The 22,822-nt window shown below is 33.1% G+C and overlaps 2 protein-coding genes across 2 annotated transcripts in view; one reads left to right on the forward strand and one right to left on the reverse strand.

Annotated features, from left to right (window-relative positions):
- The window catches only part of beat-IIb (beaten path IIb), a 280,833-nt gene that overhangs the window by 43,270 nt on the left and 214,741 nt on the right, over positions 1-22,822 (forward strand). The window lies entirely within an intron of this gene.
- On the reverse strand, positions 1,724-13,852 carry LOC142219868 (uncharacterized). Its single transcript, XM_075288640.1, has 3 exons — positions 13,793-13,852; positions 12,892-13,109; positions 1,724-2,909 (listed from the first exon to the last, which is right to left on the reverse strand). The coding sequence occupies exons 1-3, from the start codon at positions 13,850-13,852 to the stop codon at positions 2,072-2,074; spliced, it is 1,116 nt and encodes a 371-aa protein (XP_075144755.1). The 3' UTR covers positions 1,724-2,071.

Genomic DNA, 22,822 nt, shown 5'->3' on the forward strand with positions numbered 1-22,822 from the left:
GTTAAAAGTACGAAATTTGTCATTGTTTTACAACCAAAGAAACTTTTCATTAAAAGTACGAAATAATTCGTACTTTTTAAGAAGAAAAGTTCTTCCAAAATTTTCGTAGTTTGTAAGAAAAAAATTCGTACTTTTTATGAAGAATCTTCTTACTTTTTATGAAAAATATTCGTACTTTTTATGAAACAATTTCGTTCTTTTTATGAAAATGTTTCGTACTTTTTATGAAAAATTTTCGTAGTTTTTATGAAAAATTTTCGTACTTTTTATGAAAAACTTTCGTACTTTTTTTTCAAAAATGTGCGAACTATTAAAAAAAAATATATTCGAAAGTGCATTTGGTTGTATTTATAAATGTGAAAAATGACATCACTACTTTACATCTTAAGTTTTTGAATAATTTTTAGTTTTATTGCTTCACTTTAATTCATAACGCGCTATCACCCAAATGAGAAGTAGCATAGGCTTGCATAAAAAAATAGAATAAAGGAATACACTCAAGCACATTGTAAAAGGCAATTTAATGCCGCGAACGGAAATTTTACAACTTCAATGAAACTTCTTCGTTATTTCTAAGAAAATGTTTCGTACTTTTTATGAAGAAATTTTAACGCAGAATGTTTCGTAAAATATTCGTAAAAACTTCTTCACAAAATTCATGAAATTTGAAGAAAGTTTCGTTAAAAGTAGGAACTTTTTACGAAGAAAAGTTAATGTAGAATATTTCGTATAAGTTTCGTATATTCGTAAAGTGTTCTTCGTAAAATTTACGAAAATGAATGAAAATTTCGGTATTTTAATGAAGAATTCACGAAGAATAGTTAATGAAGAATTCTTCGTAAAATTAACGAAGAGAATTCTTTCGGTGTATGGTGGTGGGTATAAAAAACATGGCTCCGATGGTTCAAAAATAGGCGAACTTTTAAAATTTCAGATGACATCAGCCTTTTTTGAGTGATTGACAAATTGTGCGGGATGTTCTTGCAATATTAAATATATGCTGGTCACAATAATGCCCAAGGTTGCCTAAATCTCACGATAGGTCACATGGCGATCTTGTTATGTCAGTTAGCGCACAGCATCAATATTTTCTGGAACAATAACTGATTTAGGACGATATGTACGAAATTCGTGCCTACCTCCTCGGTTGAATTCACTATCGATAAGCACTGATCCTTGACGGACCATCGATGCACAGTTGTAAAGTTAATCCATGTCGAAATAATTGCACGAAAATATTCACGACATAATTCCATTTTTTAGAGTTGAATATTTTAAGTTGCTGTAAAAAAACACAATTAGCACTTGTATGTGAAAATCTTCTGATTGCAGAACTAGGGTGCCCAATCCTAAAATATAAATGGCAACCCCCATATAAAGCTATCTTCCGATTTGATTTTATTGTGTTGAATAAACGACCAAATTACATCCCAACATCCAAAGCATACTAAAGGTTCTACTGTATTTCCAAACTAATGATGTTTCAAATTACTGTGCCAATAGAATAGGGAACCAAAATCAACGTTAAAGCCATTAGCACCATATGGACAATAAACTATTTGTGTTTATTTGTCTAGGAAAATGTAGGGGATATGCTGGGAAAACGACTATAACTATTGAACAAATCCGTGAGATGTTTCCTTTAGTGGACTGTAGATAAAGATTAACTCTCGGAAATGTAAAGATTTTTTGTAACGAAAAGAGAAGAAAGCAAAAGGCAAAGTTTAAGTTTAAGAATTCAAAAGTATGGCTTTATTCAGGATGACGGCAGCTTACCAAGGGCAATGACGAAGCACAAGTGAAGTTTTTACAACAAACGAAGTGTCAGTCAGACATTATGATTTAGAATTTACAACAATTAAATTCATTTTGAGTAAAAGCTTTAGGGTTATCGCATAAAGATTGAATTCAAGTATCGATAACAACAATTCATATTATGTATTGGCAATTCAATTATTTTCGTTAAATTCAAATATTCAAACATTATTCAAAATTTTCAAAAAATTAATAATAAGCTAAGAACAGTTGTGGAACGGAGTTCAACATGCCGCCCCCCTTGCAGCAATGCAATTCAATAAGAACAGGCTCCAGATATTATCCATCCAAACACAGAACTTTGGGCGATGGGCATTGAGGACGATGTCTGAATGAGGCCAGCCAACAAGATCTTTGACAACTGATCGTTTCCAACTACAAGTTCTATGTCAGTTGGTTTAAAAAAATGTGGATCTGCCAAGTTAGGCAGATGGTTGTAGACGGACTGAAGTTTCTTATCGGACGTCGCTTCCGGTAGTGCCATATTAAATTGGTTCTTCACTATGCCAGTTATTTGAATTTTTACGGTTGGATCATAGTAAGACTGCAAATTCAGTGTGCAGAATTCGGTGTTGTTTTTCCTGGTTGTACGTAGATGAAGACGCTGGACTAGTGACTTCAGTATCCATGTTTCTAAACCGGCTGAGTTTAACATTAAACGTGCTTTTACGGGGCCGTTTGATGTTAAAACTCGAGCTAGAGCGGTTGGCAGGAAGATGTGTCTCTTTGGTCTTTGGCTCAGCCTTTCTCGTACCAGCGGTGGGGAACGACTAACAGAAGAAGTGTGTGTTGCCTTTGGGGTTTTCCTATTGGTTTTTCTGGCGCTGTCATGGTGTGCTTTGTTCGATCGTCCCTTCCTTCTCATGTGGTCGTCGACATGGAGCATTGTGTGGTGGTTGTAGTTGCATACCACGCAAGTTTTTCGGGACCTGCACCATTCGCGTGTGTGGGAAGCGCAGAGACATTTGAAGCAAAAGCGATGTTCTTTCATATGCTTTCTCCGTTCAAGAACGTCCATCCGTTGAAATTCGGGGCAGTCTTTTAAGATGTGGCGGTTATGGCAGATACGGCATTTCGGCTGACTAAATGAGGTACTGTAACGTAAATTTATTAACTTGTGAACTTGAGAATAAAAATTATGAAATTTAGTTGGCAACGGGTAGAATACACAGTTTAACTATTGGACGCAAAAGCGTACCAGATTGTGTCTTAAGCTCAGCAACGCGGACCTTTGAGTCAGGACCGCGAAATACCTTAATAACACGTCCCAAACTCCATTCAGTCGGCGGCAAGTTATCGTCTTTAATAATGACTAAGTCGTCTTCTTTAAGATTTTGCTGTTCTGTCTTCCATTTATATCTTTTCTGCAAGTTGGAGATGTACTCGTTCTTCCATCTCTTTGCGAAATTAAATTGTATCGTTTTCAATCTTTGCCATCGATTTATTAAAGTCAAGTTATCAGTACATTGTTCTGGTGCAGCAATCAATGCGGAACCTCTAAGAAAATGTCCAGGTGTCAAAGCAGTAATTTCCGAAGGGTCTTCGCTTATAGGAGACAAGGGCCTAGAATTCAGTACACTTTCTATTCGAACTAGTAAAGTAGAGAATTCCTCATAAGTAAATTTAATATTGCCTGCGGCTTTTCGAAGGTGGGATTTCATGCTTTTGACAGCAGCTTCCCATAGTCCACCCATGTGTGGTGCATGTGGTGGAATAAAGTGCCAAGTGAACCCGTGAATATTGTATTTGTCAACTAGACCTTTCTCAGAAGATTGTATAAAGTTTCGATATTCTCGAGAGAGTGCTTTGCTGGCACCAACAAAATTGGTTCCATTATCAGAGAATACTTTATTAGGTAAACCACGTCTCCCTACAAATCTATCAAATGTGGCTAAGAAAGCTTCAGTAGTCAACTCGGAGCACGCCTCCAGATGTACAGCTCGAGTTGATAAACAAATGAAAACAGCGGCATAACCTTTATGAAGTTTCGCGTTTCGTAATTTCGAAGTTTTCAAATCGAATGGGCCGGCAAAATCCAAACCCGTGTTGGTAAAGGGCAGTGAGAAAGTACAACGCTCTTCAGGCAATGCAGCCATTATCTGATTTCGAATGCGCTGTTTATATATGGTGCAAGTACGGCAATTTCGAATACAAGATCGGACAGAGTTCTTTAAACGTATCACATAGAATTCAGCTCGTATTGCCCGTAACATACTTTGATGTTCGGCATGTAAAAGAATTTTGTGGGTAAAAGTTAAAAGCAATTTAAAAAAGTGAGAATGTTCAGGCAGAATGATCGGATACTTCTCGTTGTATGGAAGATCCGAATTCGCTAAGCGACCATTTACTCTAAGTAAGTCTCGTTCATCTAAAAAAGGGTTCAGAGTTAGAAGTTTGCTCTTAGAAGATATTGGTTGATTGTTCTTCAATGCATGATATTCCGTAGGAAAAAATTTAAGTTGCGCCAGCCTAATTAATTGAAATTTGACCGTTCTAATTTCCGCTGAAGTAATAAGTTGTTCCCCAAATGAGTCAGAATTCCGCTTTTGACATTTCCTTATAAATCTGTACATGAAACATACAACTCGTAGAGCTCGGCTGAAGGAAGAGAATCTTTCAAGTACGTCTTCCATATGTGTTTCAATTTGGAAGTTAACAGTTTTGCGCTCAAGTTCTGGCTCTTGAAATGTTTTAGATTTTGGCCAACATTCTGAGTGTTGTACCAACCACTTTGGTCCATGCCACCAGAGATGATTATTTTTCAGTTCTGCCGCAGTACAGCCTCGCGTTCCAATATCGGCTGGGTTTTCAGTAGTTGGAACATATCGCCAAGTTACATTTCCCACATTATCCAAAATTTCTGAAATCTTATTTGCGACAAAAGTTTTCCAATGGAAAGGGGGTTTATCTAACCAAGCCAAAGTAATAGTTGAGTCGCACCAAAGATAAACACCGGTAACAGGAAAAGTCAGATTTTGGGATACTGATTTCAAAAGTCTAGACAGTAGTGCCGCGCCGCACAATTCTAACCTGGGTAAGCTCACTGTTTTCAAAGGTGCCACCTTAGTTTTTGAAACAAGTAAGTTTGATGTTATACAGTTCTCAGGTGATATAATGCGGATATATATACATGCGCAGTATGCTTTTTCGGAAGCATCGCAAAATCCGTGAATTTGAATACGCCTGTCGGGTGCATAATAAATCCAACGAGGTATTCGGATATACTCAATGTCAGAAAAATTGGAAATGAAAGAATTCCATTTTTGAAAAGAGTGAGGCTTGACTTCCTCATCCCAATCAGTTCCATCAAGCCAAAGTTGTTGTAAAAGCATCTTTGCTACAACTATAATCGGCGCCAACCAACCAGCGGGATCGAATATCTTTGCCACAATAGATAATATTTTCCTTTTCGTCATCGGTGAGGTAGGAAGAGCAATATTTGAAACGACATAGAAAAAAGAATCTGACATGGCATTCCACCGAATGCCTAATGTTTTTGTTTCGCTGGTATCTTCAAGTTTCAAGAAATCTTCATTTAGAAGATCTTCCGGGGGCACATTGCGAAGAATATGTGGGTGATTAGCCGTAAGCTTTTTGAGTGGAAACCCAGCAGAATTAAGTAAATCTATAAGTTCTAACAAGTAAGCCTTGGTCTCAGTTAATGAATGTCCCCCAGAAAGAATATCGTCAACATATGTTTGGTTTCGTAAAATATGTGAAGCTGTGGGATGAGTAGTTTTTTCTTCTTCGGCTAGTTGTAAAAGTGTGCGAATAGCCAAGTATGGAGCACAGTTTACTCCAAAAGTAACAGTCTTCAAGCAAAAGTCTTTGATCCCTCCGGTCGAATTTTCCCGGAATAAAATGCGCTGATATTGTCTATCATCCTGATGAACATAAATTTGGCGATACATTTTCTGAATATCGCCATTAAACACGTATCGGAAGAAACGCCAGCGTAGTACAACATTCATCAGTTCATTTTGTAGTATCGGTCCAGTATGCAGAATATCATTCAATGCGACTCCCGTCGAAGTTTTCTTCGAGGCGTTAAATACCACACGTACTTTTGTAGATGACCTTTCAGGTTTTACGACTGCGTGATGAGGAAGATAAAAGGAAAAATATGCAGAGTCACGACAGATTTCTGAGGAAGACGTTATCTCCATGTGGTCAAGTGTTAAATATTCAGATAAAACAGCAGTGTATTCTGCAGCAAGTTGAGGCGATTTTTTCAAGTTCTTTTCCATATGAAGATATTGACCGAGGGCAGCTCGTCTTGAAGTTCCTAGAGCTAAGTCTTTGGGTAGATCCTGACGAAAGGGTAATCTAACTTGATATCTCCCGTCAGATTGGCGAACAGTAGTTTTCCGATAAAAATCTTCACACCACATGTCAGTTTCAGACAAATTCTTTGAAGTTGGAACTTCTTCAAGTTCCCAAAATTTTCTAATTTCATTATTAAGTGAATCAGTACAAGTCACAAAATTCGCAAACACTTGAGTAGATCTAGTTTTTGGAGGGCCACTCAAAATCCAACCAAATTCAGTTTCTTGTGCAAGAAGACTTCCAGATATATTTCTTCGCACACCCGATTTCAAGATGAATGGAAGAATGTCGCTACCTAATAACATGTCTATTTGCGCGGGTTTGTAAAAGTAGGGATCAGCTAAGTCAATATTTTCCAAATCTGACCAGTTAGAGATCTGGGTTGGGTAAGAGGGCATTAAGTGATTCATATTTGAAATAACTAACGCAGTTGTACGAATTTTGAAATCAGATTTTCGAGATTTTAAAATCAGATGACAAAGTTTCGAAGAATTCTCAAGAAGAGTACCCCCTAATCCTGAAATGGTAGTAAATGACTTCTTGGTCGGTATTAAGTATCGCTTTACAAGTCTGCTTGAAATAAAAGATTCTTGGGATCCTTGATCAATAAAAGCCCGTATTGTTAAATTAGTTCCTAAGTGTTCTAAATAGATTAACGCCGTTGGCAAAATAGTAGAATCTGCAGAACTAGTAAAGTTAGATTGAACATGTGAAACTGAATTTCCATAAGCAGCAGCTGATGTCGAAGGTTGATTATCATATGCAGTTTCCGTATGAAATGTCGTGACTTCAGGTGGCGGACTACTTTGTAGCTCTTGAACAGAATCTGGATGTAAAAGTGTATGATGTTTCTGGTGACATTTCTGACAAACATTTTCGCTTTGACAATTTTGCGCAGTGTGGCCGTAACACAAACAATTTATGCATACTTTGTTGTCCCTGACGAACTTTCGCCTTTGTGCAAGAGACCAAGTTTTGAATTTAAGACAGGCTCTCAAAGAATGATTAAGTTTGCAAGCTTTACAAGATCGGACTTTGGAATCAGTTTTCGTGTGATAAGTCTGAGTTTTCTGAGTCACATTTGTATTATTTGAAGGCTTCCTCATGTCAGAAATAGATTCCAACATATTTAATCTTTTTGAAATAAAGTCGTCCAATTGCTCCCAAGATGGCATTTCCTTGTGATCGCTTAACGAATTTTCCCAGGCTGTCAAAGTTTCATCCGGAAGTTTTGATGAAACCCAGAAAACTAAGAATGGATCCCACGACATGACCGATATATTGTAAGTTTTCAATATAGAAAGACAATTGTTTATAGTGTACTGCAAGTTTCGTAGAGCTTTTCCTTTTTCCGAAGTTACGCGCTCAGTTTCAAATATTTTCCTGAGCTGATGATTAATAAGTATGCGCTTATTTTCGTAACGTTGACGTAGGGATTCCCAAGCTAAGTGAAAGTTGTCATCAGTTAATGCGAATTGTTTTACAATCTGATTAGCCTCCCCACGAGTCTTTGCCCTTAAGTGAAATAACTTTTGTGCCGGAGACAATTTTGGGTGATTGACATAAATGGCTGAGAACATGTCTCGAAAACTGGGCCATTTGTCATATCCACCACCGAACATTTCAGTATCGCATGGAGGGACTTTCAAAGAATACCCAGTCACCTCCTGCGATGTGGTCCCAAGTATTTCTTGAGGACGCGCAGATCGCTCCATCGCTCTTTTTTCTATTTCAATCAAGTCCAGCATATCAGCTTTGCATTTCTTATAAGCCCTTATAGACTCATTAAACTTCGCGTGTATTGACTCTTTCTCCGCCTTAGCGCTATCAGTAACCATCTCTGTCTCGTATACCTGAGTGAGAGTCTGCCAACGCCGTTCTAAGTCTTCAAGATCAACTTGCAGACTTGAAAGTCTGTGCTCAGAAGTATCAATAGCACTGAAGTTGGCGCAATAAGTGACGACTTGGTCCGAAAAAAATATGAACTTTTGTGAAGCCATTACAAATCGTAAACAAGTAATTGGGGTTCAGTATTTTTGCAGTAAATAAAAAAAAAACAAAGTTCCAAGACTCAAAGTCAATATGTAATATGAATGTGCAGACTCAATTCCAAAGATGTGCCAGTAGCTTGAAATAACCGCGTTTTATAACCCAAAAAAGGATTTAAACGACAAGAAATTTACTTGATATTTACCTCTAAAAATGTTAAATTGAGGTAAGACAGAGTAATTGTACTATTAAAAACTTTTAACTCCACGAGAGCAATATATTAACAAAATTTCCAGTAAAGTATAAGTATACAGTATAAGTAAACTTGTATCAAAAATTCAGCAAACCCATCAAAGTTTCACACGCAAAGTTAATTTGCATATAGGAATAAGTAATACTTAATTTCAGATAAATAAATTAATTCATATATAAGTTTAAACTCCACAAGAGCAATTTCAAATAAGATAGCAGTATAAAATCCAACAGTGAACCACTTCACAAGTAATTTCCTCAATATCAACTATATAATATCCAGAAAACTGTGAGCGTCGAATAGAATTCATGAAAATATTCACAGTGTAATATAGTGTTGTGGCAAATCGTGAAAAATATATCGTAATGTCAAATTCTCCAATCATATGCTATGATCACAATAAACAAAAAGCATACTACAGTTCCATCAAACTCAATTGAGTCAGTTCATAAATAAAATTCGTTGAGGGTTGAACATCAAATCCACAAGTGATTTACGCCGACAAAGAGAGCCAAAAGAAAAAAAGAACAGTGAAATCTAACAAAGTTGAATTTTCTCGCTAGAGAATCTCTTAGAAGTCAGCATATAACTTTGTATTGATATGTATTTTCCCTCAAAGCAACTTTAACCACAAATGTGATCATAAGAATCCATTAAAAGTTTGTACGAAAGCTTCAATCAGGTGAGATAATCAAGATTTCTTTTAAAACTTTTACTCGTAAATTCAGACTGTGCCCAAAATCAATTGAAAGTGGACTTCCACAAAATATAATTCAAAATGTATCTTAACAGCTTTGTGCAAAAGCTCAAACCACTTTCCCAAATGTCGCCAAATCCAACAATGTGTATGTGTATCGTCGCGTAGCTATTACCTCCTCCAAATGCTTTTGGGCTATGACAGTTTTATCCACGAACTTGGACAATAGCGATCAAACATTCGCCTTATTCAAATGAGTAATAAATACAAAAAATACCAAGGAGATCGAGCACAACTTTCCTCCTTTTGTGCTGCAAATAAATTTGGTAACGTCAACTTGTAGTGACCAATGGCAATTCCAAAGATTCAAAGTACGAAACTCGTAAATAAATATCCAATTGACTTAATAAATGAAAATTGCCAAAATATACTCAATAAATTCCAAGGGTTGCAATATGCAGAAAAAAGTCGATAAACTGGTGCTAACTGAACTTCTCCTTATCGTAAAAAAAAATAATGTTGCATTAGTCAATTCTCAAAATTTCATGTATGAAATTCTTTATTCCAGGTATGTCCAACAATTGTTGAATAAACGTGGGCATAAATCAACGTACGTGCAATTAAAGAAAATGCTAACTCAAGCTGGAAAAAATTTCGTACACCTCTCTTGGATTGTATAAACTACAGCGTAGTTAATATAGTAACGATAATAACAATGATGTTAATCTTTACTTTTATCCAATCTTTATTGCCACGATAAGGAAAAATCCAGTTCACTTTTCTTTCTGTGTAAACCAACACCCGAATTCAAAGAAATACAAAATTCATTCTTAAAATTAAGAATAGCAATTTCAGGCAAGTAAGTAGCCTCAATTTTGATGTGCTATATTCTCACTTTCATATGTAGGTATTTCGTATTATAGGCATATATTTTCTTTACACACTGACAACCCAATGAATCCACCAAGAAGAACACTTTCGGTTACTTTCAGAAAACTCTGAATATTTTTAGAAAATTCCTACTAAACAGTATAAAACGCTGGCAACTTGTCGATATCACAAATAAGTATATATTTTTCGACAAATTCAATTTTCACTTTTCGAAGAAAATTCTGTAGCTCGAATGAAAAAATTTGATAATTGCAACTTGCAAGAATGCCTTTAGTGACACATGAAGTTTACGATGATCGTATTTGCAGTAAAAATTACAAACTCAAATAAATAATGTACTATTTTGTGAGAAATACGCATTAAGTAATTCTTAATTTGTGTGTAATTTTCTCACGTCTCTTAGTTCATTTAACGAACGTTAAGGAAACTTAGAGTAAAGGAAACTTCTTACAAACTCCATGAACTAAAATAAAGTTTTAGTGAAATATAAAGTCACTTTTTCTCCGAGTGTAGGTAAGTATTTTTTCTTCCAGTGTCCTAAATTTCAAAGGTAAGTGTTATTTTTCCTTTAAGGTAAGTATTACGAATTTCTATTTTCACTCATAGGTAAGTATTCTCTGTATAAATTGCATATGCCAATATGAAATCGGATAGGATATACTCCTATCTGATGACCTTTGGTACAAACGTTAGTAAAATTATTGAAAAATGTTTTCAAATATTCCCCGTGTACAAACACAAAATTAGAAAAAAATTTGTATGTAGAGCAATTTTCCCGGATCCCAGGGAAATTTCAGCCAACTGTATATATATATACATACATATGTATATATATTTGCCTCCAATCTCTATCAATTGAAAGCCAGACTCCAAATAGTTTTCTTAGATATATTTTTCAGTATATAATAAAATTTTATGTTTTCTATATAATTTTCTTTTGAAATTTTTTTTCAGTGTTATAATTTGCATATAAATTTCATATAATTTTCCATAAAATTTTTAGTACAATTGCTCATATAATTTTCCATATAATCTTCAATTTCTTTCCGTGTATAATTCAATTGTGTATTATCAAGTAAAAATTATTAAAATTTTAAAAATTAATATTCCCAAAATATAAACCACTTTAATTATGGTAACTACATTGGGTTGATTCTTTGTATCAAAAGAATATTGTTGTCTCAAAATCTTTACAATTTTGCAAGATTTTCATTTAAGCGTTTTTCCATTTGTGTTATTGATTTATGATAACTTGTTGGCAACCCTACCTACGTATCAACATATCAACATCCACTCACCAATGTACGTATTGATGTTCCCTTGCCGCCACGATGATGTATCAACCCACAAGCAATTAGGAATATTCTTGCCACCCAAGCACCGTTAGAAAACCACACCAAATCATCCACCTTCTTCACCAATATATCAGGCAATAGAAATTTCGTCCACATTCATAGTCAATTCAACCATCCAATCATCAATCAATAGGCAATCCAAATTAGCAAAGCAATTCTTCCACATACAATACTTAATTTTGTCTCCAAACTTTCTCAATTTTTCAAGTTAGTACAACATTTAAATATTTATCCTCAGTTTATACTTTTGACTTTTTACTAAATTCTTTTTTTTTCGCTCTTCAACTTTGCTTGTTCACTCCAAGAAATTCTTATTCAAATGACACTCTACCGGCTTTGACACTCTAACTCTCTCTCTATTTTCTTTTCCGACGAAAGCAGAGATGCCCTATCGCTTGCCACATTCTATGATTTGTATTATGAAGTCGGGATCGCAATATGAGTTCGATATTAACTTTTAATTTATAATATTTTACATTCACCAACAATTTTTAGACGAATGCAAAATTAAATTTTCAAAATTAATTTTTTAAATGTTGGCTGTCTTCTATACACAATTAGCTTATAAAGAATAAATATATTATGCCTCAATTAGCATCCAGTTGTGCCAAAAAATCGGTAAGTATGTGGCAACTATGAATCCGAGAACAAGACAAATCATCTGACGTATTGATTGGTGGCATGTGCAATGTGCTTCAAAATAAGAGAGTAATGTTAATATTCTGACTGTCGTTTTAATTTTGGCTGCGCAGTCAGCTTTCGAGAGAATTTTTGTAACTGGTAACTTAAGAGAATTCACTTATGTGTGTAGAGTATGTATCAAAGCATATGGTAGTGTATGTATCGCTGTATGTATGCTAATTCGATGTTTGTCAGCGGACAAACAGAAAATTTCTATGAATGTTGAAAATTATATCGGAGAGTGACTGAGATTACATATAACGTTGAAGATGGATGTTTTGTTGAATATGGCTGTTAACGCGTTTTGTGGTTGAGTGTGGATAACATGGGTAAGTATGTTAGGGCTGCAGTGTGGATAGCATAGGTAAGTATGTTAGGTTTGCATATCAAGGTAAGTATCTTAAAATGTTGCAAACAAATGTTGCGGTTTCGTAAACTATATACACAATTGTAAATGTTGCAAATATTTCTGGTACGAATGTTAAATATGTTGAAGGTAAGTATCCACGAATGTCGTAAACATAAACCGTGGGTAAGTATGTAAGGGTAAGTATGTAAGGGAATTTATGTTAGAGTTGCTCGTAAAGCAAACTTTTTACAATTTACAGTGGCTAATGTTAAACAGCTTTTTGCTTCTTTTGCAAAGAATTTAACAGAGTTCAAATTTGCATTCTGTAACAACAATCTGTGTTACAATTAACATCGATCACTTGTAAGAAGAATTTCTGACTATGTGCTTTCTGGTTAAAGTTTCGAGATCAGAACCATAAGTCATGTAAAAAATAATTATTCAGATCACAAAGTTATTCTACCGTTGCGTTGCCACTAAATCATAAGCCAAACACTGATATTCTCAAACGTTCACAATAATAAATTTCACGTACCTTTTGTCCATAATGATTTTGAGAATATGAAAAAATGGATAGGCAAGTCTGCGGTTTGTGTAATGTGGAGGACGTAATCCCAAGTTAAATGCAAACGCTTTTCCAAGACAGTGGACGTAATCCAAGATTATAAGATTCTTCCCAGTTCCTTGACGGTTCGAAGGATCATGAACAAATCCGTGAGATGTTTCCTTTAGTGGACTGTAGATAAAGATTAACTCTCGGAAATGTAAAGATTTTTTGTAACGAAAAGAGAAGAAAGCAAAAGGCAAAGTTTAAGTTTAAGAATTCAAAAGTATGGCTTTATTCAGGATGACGGCAGCTTACCAAGGGCAATGACGAAGCACAAGTGAAGTTTTTACAACAAACGAAGTGTCAGTCAGACATTATGATTTAGAATTTACAACAATTAAATTCATTTTGAGTAAAAGCTTTAGGGTTATCGCATAAAGATTGAATTCAAGTATCGATAACAACAATTCATATTATGTATTGGCAATTCAATTATTTTCGTTAAATTCAAATATTCAAACATTATTCAAAATTTTCAAAAAATTAATAATAAGCTAAGAACAGTTGTGGAACGGAGTTCAACAACTATAACTATCGAATTTCAGTAGCAGAATTTATGTTAATGAACTCTGATTTCACGCACAAATATTAGCTAAAGGAGGTCTTATACAATGCTTTTGCAAGGTTAATATAGCCAAATAAATAAGTGTTGGACAGACAGACAGACAGATTAGAAATTCGATCTCATTTACAGGTGCATATTTCGCAAGAAGCCGGTTCAATAAAATCATGGAATGAAGTGAACTGTGTATAATTATGTGGTTCAAGGATATGTAAGAAATATGTGAGTGGTTAAATAAATTGTCTGTAAATTTATTATTGGATTTACCGATTGAGAATACGAGGGAAGGGAAAAAGCAGTTTCCAATGAAGAGGGAAATGACGCCATACTGATATAAAAAAAGTTAACGCAATTTATCAATAAAATTGAATCAATAATGTGTATACCTTGAACCACTCTGTGGAAAAGCGTATTATATTATATCGAAAACCTTAGTTGTCAGTACCTTTATTTCTTTGTATTTATCTTCATAATTTATTATGATTTTAAATAAACTAATAATAATAATAAGTATAAGTATATGTTTGCAACACCCAAAAGGTGAGGAGACAGATGTATGGTGTCTTAGGCAATATTGCTCAGGGTCAGCTACTGAATCGATCTAGCCATGTCCGTCTGTCCGTGAACACATATTTCTAATCAGAGTACACGCAGAGAAGGAATATGATCACCTCAACCATGTTTCAAGAGCAAAATGTTATTTTTGGATATTGACCATGTAACATGTTTACGGCAAAAATGTTCTTTTCTCGCCAAAAATAATATGCTTGCCGAAATCAGACACATAATCTCCGAGAAAATAACATGGTTGCGACAAACATGTTACATGGTCACCATTCAAAAATAACATTTTGCTCTTGAAACATGGTTGAGGTGATCATATTCCTTCTCTGGGTGTATAGATCGCCGTTTCAGTCCAATCAATTTGACACAAGTATCTATTTTGGAAAGAATAGAACCCTATTGATTTTGGAAGAAATCTCGAGATTTAAATATAGCTCTAATATATATCTTTTGCTCGATTTAGATTGATATGACCACTGAGGTTAAAGTTTTATTCCGAAAATTTTGAAATTTTGGACAGAGAGTAAAATTTATATTTTGGCAACGTGTGCCAAATTTCTTGGAATACCTATCAGAAAACCTACATGCAATGTTGACAGTATTTTGTTTATGACTCTCTTAACCCAAATTGGTATGATTTCGTATGTTATGAGCGAAAATTTACTTCTAAATACCCAAGTACTAAAATTGGGTTGTAGACAAATTTACAACAATTGGTAAAATTCTACCAAAAATGGTAATTTTTTTTTTGTTTTTTGCTGTTTGTTAGCTTGATAGAATTCTTGATGTTTTGGTAGATTTTGCAAAATATTCCATTCTAACTGAGGGGTACTTAACAAACGTTTATAGAAATAATTTTATATAAAAATAAATTTTTGACAAAATTTTATTTTTATGGAAAATTTTGTCAAAATTTTCTATAGAAATAAAATTTTGACAAAAATTTTTATAGAAATCAAATTTTGACAAAATTTTCTATAAAACAAAAAATGTGACAAAATTATCTATGGAAATAAAATTTTGAGAAAATTTTCTATTAAACAAAAAAATTTTAAAAAATTTTCTATAAAAACAAAAATTTTGTATATGGAAATAAAATTTTGAGAAAATTTTCTATTAAACAAAAAAATTTTAAAAAATTTTCTATAAAAACAAAAATTTTGTATAAAAATAAAATTTTTAAAACATCTATATATATAAAATTCAATCTATGTTTGTTTATTTGTTTGTTTGTTTGTTTGTATGTACCGAGTTGGCTCCGAAACGGCTGAACCGATTTACTTGAAACTTTCAGAGATCGTAGGGGGCGTTCATGTGGTGAAAATAGGGTATCTCATTTTTTGACACCTGGTCGCGGAGGGGGACCTCCCCTTTGTCGGACTTTTTGAAAATTGGACAAAAGTTGACCGATTTGGTTGAAATTTTCGTTGAAGATTGGGGTTGGCATCTAGACAAAGATCCGCTACTTTTTATTTCGATATTTGGTGGCCGAGGGGGGCCTCTCCTTTGTTCGACTTTTTTTAAAGTACAGTGAAAAAACTAAAATTCTCTAAATTATCTGAGATTTACAGAGAACATGTGGTGAGGTTATGGAATTAATATGGGGTACCTGATGATTTCATATGTGGATGGGGAGGGGGACCTCCCCCTTGCCCTACTTTTTGAAACTTGGAACAAAATTATGCGATTTGCTTGAAATTTTCATTGAATGTTGGGGTTGGCATGTAGACAAAAATCCGCTACATTATTTTTCGATATTTGGTCGGGGAGGGGGACCACCCCTTTGCCCAAATTTTTTTTTTTTGAAAGTTCAAACAAAACTAAACTCCGCCAACTGAAATTTTACAGAAAAAATGGGTTACGAAATTTATATCAGGTTCCTGATTTTTTAATAAAAATAAAAGGACATAGGGAGACATCCGCTTCTCTTAAGTACATACAGAGAAACAATTAAACTTTACCGAGTTACTTGAAATTTACAGAGGACTGGGGAGAGATCGTAACCTCCGTCAACCGTAATAGTTGATACCTGATTTTGTGATATTTGGACGGAAGAGAGGCCGCCCTTTTAGGCTTATAATTTGCTTGACATTTTCTGGGACGTTTACAAAAGATACGCTAAATCACTTTTCGATATTTGGTCGGGGAGGAGGTCCTCCTCTAAAACTACAAAAAAAAATTTAAGTTTTCTTGAAATTTACAAAGGCAGTGGGGGAAGGTTATGAACGAAGAGGCAACCTTCCTTGCCCCACACTTGAAGGAAAGTTTCAATAATTTTCAGGGAAGGTTAGGGGTGTCGATATTGTATCGGGGAAAGTGACGTCCCTTTAAAACAATAGAGCAAAATTTAAACATCTCCGATCTACTTGAAATTTACAGGGACGTGGCAGGAGGTGATTAAATTTATACACAATTTTTAAATTACTATATGATTTTTCGATATCTGGTTGGGGAAGGGGAAAATTGAAATAAACTTTATCGATTTACTTCGATAGAATTTATAGGGACCATTGAGTAGTTGCGAAATTAATATAGGGTACGTGATAGTCCGATATCAGGTCGGAGTGGAGCGAAGGTGGGGAGAGGGTTCCCTTTTGTCCGTTTTTTCTTAAATTGAAAGTAGAGGGTTGTCCGTAAATGGGAACTCGGTACATAATTTTATGATTTTTGCACAGGCTTCTGCTAGACTTCTTTTTAGTAAAGAGAGGGTTCCCTTTTGTCCGTTGTTTTTTTCTTAAGTTGAAAGTAGAGGGTTGTCCGTAAATGGGAACTCGGTACATAATTTTATGATTTTTGTACAGGCTTCTGCCAGACTTCTTTTTAGTAAAGAACTTAAATTTACATGAAATTGGCAGCCAACGTAGAGGGTGCATCATTTTCCAACATTTTAGCAAATGTTAATGTGGTAAAATTTTTTACTACTTTTGCTTTTACCGATTTGTTGGATGGGAAACAGTAATTCTTTGTATGTTATTATAATATAGTGCTTAATTTTCAGATATGTTGAGGAGAAGGATACCTTTTCTTGACAAACCCCACTTAAAATTCACAAGAAATATAGAAGATTGTCCAACTACTTGAATACAGAACATTATTAAAAAAATTTGGAGGTACACCCTCTCCCGCCGTATTTGTACCTATAAACGAAAAATCAAGTAGTCCGATTTGTTTAAAAGAATTGAAATCTTTTCGAATTTGGTTTCAGCACGAAGGATATAGTTGACTAAGTTAATGCAAAATGTTCCTCCAAACACGCTTCGGAAGGCGCAGCGAAGCGGGCCGGGTTACGCTAGTTTTCTATAAAAATAAAATTTCGACAAAATTTTCGATAGAAATAAAATTTTGACTAAATTTTCTTAGAAATAAAAAATTTTAGCAAACAAAATTTTGACAAAATTTTTTATAGAAATAAAATATTGACAAAATTTTCCATAGAAACAAAATTTTGACAACATTTTCAATAGAAATAAAATTTTGACAACATTTTCTATAGAAATAAAAATTTATGACAAAATTTTTAGAATAAAATTTTGACAAAAGTTTCTATAAAAATAAAATTTTAACAAAATTTTCTATAGAAATAAAATTTTCAAAAAAATTTCTATAGATATAATTTTCTATAGAAATAAAATTTTGAAAAAATTTTCTACAGGAATAAAATTTTGCCAAAATTTTTTATAGAAATTTGGACAAAATTTTATATAGAAATAACATTTTTTGAGAAAATGTTATATAAGAACAAAAAAATTGACAACATTTTCTATAAAAACAATAATTTTAACCAAATTTTCCATAAAAACAAAAATTTTAACAAAATTTTCTATAGAAATAAAATTTTGACAAAATTTTCTATAGAAATAAATTTTTGACAAAATTTTCTATAGAAATAAAATTTTGATAAAATTTTCTATAAAAATAAAATTTTGACAAAATTTTTTATAGAAATAAAATTTTGCAAAATTTTCTATAGAAATAAAATTTTGCAAAATTTTCTATAAAAATTAATTTTGACCAAATTTTCTATAGAACTAAAATTTTGACAAAATTACTTATAGAAATAATATTTTAGCAAAATTTTCTATAGAAATAAAATTTTGACAAAATTTTCTATATAAATATAATATTGACAAAATGTTCTATAAAAAAAAAATTGAAAAAATTTTCTATACAAATAAAATTTTTACAAAATTTTCTATAAAAAAAAATTATTTGACAAAAGTTTCTATAGAAATAAAATTATGACAAAATTTTCTTTAGAAATAAAATGTTCACAAAACTTTCTATAGAAATAAGTTTTTGACAAAATTTTCTATAGAAATAAATTTTTGACTAAATTTTCTATAAAAATAAAATTTTGCAAAATTTCCTATAAAAATAAAATTTTGACAAAATTTTCTATAAAAATAAAATTTTGATAAAATTGTCTATAAAATACTTTTTTAAAAATTTTCTATAGAAATAACATTTTACCAAAGTTTTCTATAGAAAAAATATTTTGCCAAAATTTACTATAGAAATAAAATTTTTACAAAATTAATTAATTATAGAAATAAAATGTTGATAAAATGTTCTATAGAAATAAAATTTTGACAAAATTTTCTACAGAAATAAAATTTTGAAATAAAATTTTGACAAAATTGTCTATAGGAATAAGTTTTTGACAAAATTTTCTATAGAAATACATTTTTGACTAAATTTTCTATAAAAATAAAATTTTGCAAAATTTTCTATAAAAATAAAATTTTGACAACATTTTCTATAAAAATAAAATGTTGACAAAATTTTCTATAAAAATAAAATTTTGACAAAATTGTCTATAAAATATTTTTTTTTGTTACAAATATTCTATAGAAATAACATTTTACCAAAATTTTCTATAGAAAAACTATTTTGCCAAAATTTTCTATAGAAATAAAATTTCGAGATAATTTTCTATAGAAATAAAATTTCGAGATAATTTTCTATAGAAATAAAATTTTGACAAAATTTTCTATAGAAATAAAATTTTGACAAAATTTTCGATAGAAATAGGTTAGGTTAGGTTAAAGTGGCAGCCCGATTAAATTTCAGGCTCACTTAGACTATTCAGTCCATTGTGATACCACATTTAACTAAAAGTACCTATTACATATGGGCACTTCTAGTCTTAACCACTGAACCTTCTCCATTATTTACTTTTGTGGAACCAACCAGATTGCTCCAAAAACATTAACAAACTGCTTAAGTTAAGTCTCGTTGACAAAATTTTAACGTTGGATTCTATTTGTGTAAGACAAACTTGGCTAAAGTGGAATCGTTCAAGTTTATTCCTGGAAGATGGTTCGCTCCGGCCTACCACAATGTCGTTGCTGCTTAAGTTTTCTGTTTTCTTTACAAAAATATAAAAAATCGCTTGTATATTGACGTATGTAAATTGTGCATTACAATTTGCCTAAATTAAGAGTCCTTCAACAAAATTGCTTCTTTAGTTACATAATTCACTACAGTTGAAACTGAATGGACTTCCAAAATGATGGCTACTCAACAAGAATTGTACTTTTTTCAGCACTCAATGATTGCCAGTTTAGCAATGTGCTAAAACTTTGGGCAACTGCAAGGATGCAAAAGTGTTTGGAATTTATTTTAGATGAAATTCTATTAGACCCGTTTCACATGATTTCATTTGAATTGCAACAGTTGTTTCTACGAAGGCGATACTGATTTGACTTTGAGCTCATGTTTTGAAATCAGTCAAATTAAATTTCTTGTCCAACGTTTCTGGGAAGTGGGATGAAAGTGAAGTGTTGAAGGATAGGAAGTTAAATAACCAGCATTTTCTAAAGTGGACTGATTTGAAGAACAAAGAAAGAAGTAAATCCGTCTGTCGGAATTTAGATTTGAAATCATGAACGTTTAAACGAAAAACTCACGAGTCCCCCAAAATTCTTACAAAAATGGTATTCCTAAATCCACAATGTTATGTAGTCTCCATATGTACAAACTTTAAATTTAATTTCAGGAATAGTTTCATTTGATTTGATCTACTGGTGGTATGTTTCATCAAATAACCTGAAATTATATAACACGCTATGACGAAGTGTTTTCAAAGGAATCTATTATATTATTTTCCTTAATTTACAATTAATTGTACGAACTGTGTGGACAAAGAAGATTAAGGAACTTGACCAATATTTAGGGTCATTGAAAAGAAGACGCCAGATACAAATCTATACACGCTAGTTGTGGAAAGGTCAATGAACTTCTCCACAGCCCTTAGTGTAGATGATAACTTCTGATGGAGAAAACATATAGGAATTGTCCTCTTACAAATTGAATCATCTTCACTTTCACTATGCATCATGTCTTCATATAGCTCTAAATCCCTTATTATACCCTAAACTATATAGTGGCCAGGGTATAATAAGTTTGATCTGCCAAAAAATGTGCCTACCAGAAATATTGCTTTAAACCCCATAAAATATATACCGATCGACTCAGAATCACCTTCTGAGTCGATCTAGCGCTTGGTGTCCGTCCGTTCGTCTGTCCATGTATTTGTTGTTCACAGGATTCCGGTCGCAATTATTAACCGATTTTGATGAAATTTGGTACAGGGAGTTTTTTTGGGCACAAGGACAAACGCTATTGAATTTGGAAGAAATCGGATCAAATTTAGATATAGCTCCCATATATATGTATCGCCCGGTTTCGACAAATGGGGTCACGTTGCGCTTTTTTCAAACGGATCGTCACCAAATTTGGCAAAAGGTAATTCTTTTCATCGCCCTTCAAGTCTGCAAAACTTCATCCAAATCGGTTCAGATTTAGATATAGCTCTCATATATATGTACACGCAAAAAAATAATTCTTTCCTCCCAAACGAAATTTTAGACAAACAAAGTTCGTTTCTCATTTGCTTTTCGCTGTAAGGAAGTGTTTTTGTAAGAAAAGTATAGACTTTTTGTGATAAACGTTTATTCTTTTCCAGGATGTAAAAATAATTTCATAAAGACAAACACAAAAAAAAAAAAAAAAAAAACATTGTTTTCTTGCTAATTGCATTTTCCCTCACATGTTTCTCACATCCACGAGATTTTTTAGTTCTTAACACCTTTTCCTGTAATAGAAGAAGGAAAAGGTGTTAAGAAATTATACGATTTTATACATTTTTAAAATTTTTTTACCTTTCGCCTGGACGGAGAATCGAACCGCGGACCATTCACTTTGTAAGCCAACACACTAACCACTGAGCTATGTACCTGTTATGGTCATCAATAGATAAATATCTATATAAGTTGTATTTATATAGCATAGCTTGCGGCGCCCACGAACCGAATAAACAAAGTTTATTTAACAGAAACAAACAGTTAGTTTGGCACCGTGGAGCAGTGGTTGCTACGTCCGACTTGCATGCCAAGGGTCGTGGGTTCGATCCCTGCTGGGACCAAAGTTTTTTTTTGTGTTTTTTTTTACATATATTCCAGATATGTTCGGAAGATTCCGAAAAAATGTTCAACATTACATTGTAGTATATTAAATTTTGAACTGTAAAATGTGTCTTATTAAAGACCTAAAGTCAGAAAAGAACAGTGTTTGATATAAACGAAATGGACTGTGTTGTTGTTTCAAAAATAACTTTTTTTATTGAAAAAATAAAAATTTTGTAACAAACGAAATTTTTTGGCGATAAAAGTTTACAATTTTCGAAGCAATTCAAAAAACTCTAACAAAAGAAAAACGTTTTCGGTACACGTTTTCCAAACGCTTTTTTTCTTTGCGTGTATCGCCCGATTTTCCCAAATTTGGCCACAAACCTTCATTTATCAACCGATCTTACTCAAAGTTGGCTAAATGTAATCTTCTATAGCACTAACTATATGTGCAAAAAATCATCGAAATCGGTTCAAATTTAGCTATAGTTCCCATATATATGTACCACCCGATTTTTCTAAATTTGGCCATAAAATCCTTATTTATTAACCGATCTTACTCAAATTTGGCTATATGTAGTCTTCTATAGCACTAAATATATGTGCAAAAAATCATGGAAATCGGTTCAGATTTAGATATAGCTCCCATATATATGTATACCCCGATTTTCACAAATTTGGCCATAGAACCCTTATTTATTAACCGATCTTACTAAAAATTGGCTAGAGCCAGTCCTCTATAGTACTAACCATATGTGAAAAATTTCATCGAAATCGGTTCAAATTTAGATATAGCTCCCATATATGTATCGCCCGATTTTGAAAAATTCGCCCTTATAACCTTATGTTTGACCATACAGGCCTCATTTCGTAACTGATCTTACTCAAATCTTGCACAAGGTAACCTTTTGTGGTATTAATCAAACCCGCAAAATATTATGCAAATTGGTTCAGATTTAGATATAGCTTCCATATATATGCATCGCTCGATTTTCCCAAATATGGCCATAGTACTCTTATTTATTAACCAATGTTACTCAAATTTCAGATTTTGATGTACTAGCCGATCGTACTTATACGTAGCTCTTCCATGAGAATATTGCTCGATTTTTACAAATTTGTATTTATTACCCACACTAATTTAACGATTTTCTCTTTTTTAATAATGGACTCAATATTAGTAGCATACTAACTCCGTAGGTGCAATATCAACACAGCCAGTGTTGCTAGAAGTAGGGGAAATTCCTTATATGTAGGGTTTTTCTAATATTTAGCGTCTTGTAGGGACGTAGCGCCACAATGTAGGACATTTTCACTCAACACA

The sequence above is a fragment of the Haematobia irritans genome, chromosome 1 (assembly GCF_050003625.1).
Source record: "Haematobia irritans isolate KBUSLIRL chromosome 1, ASM5000362v1, whole genome shotgun sequence".
NCBI lineage: Eukaryota > Metazoa > Arthropoda > Insecta > Diptera > Muscidae > Haematobia > Haematobia irritans.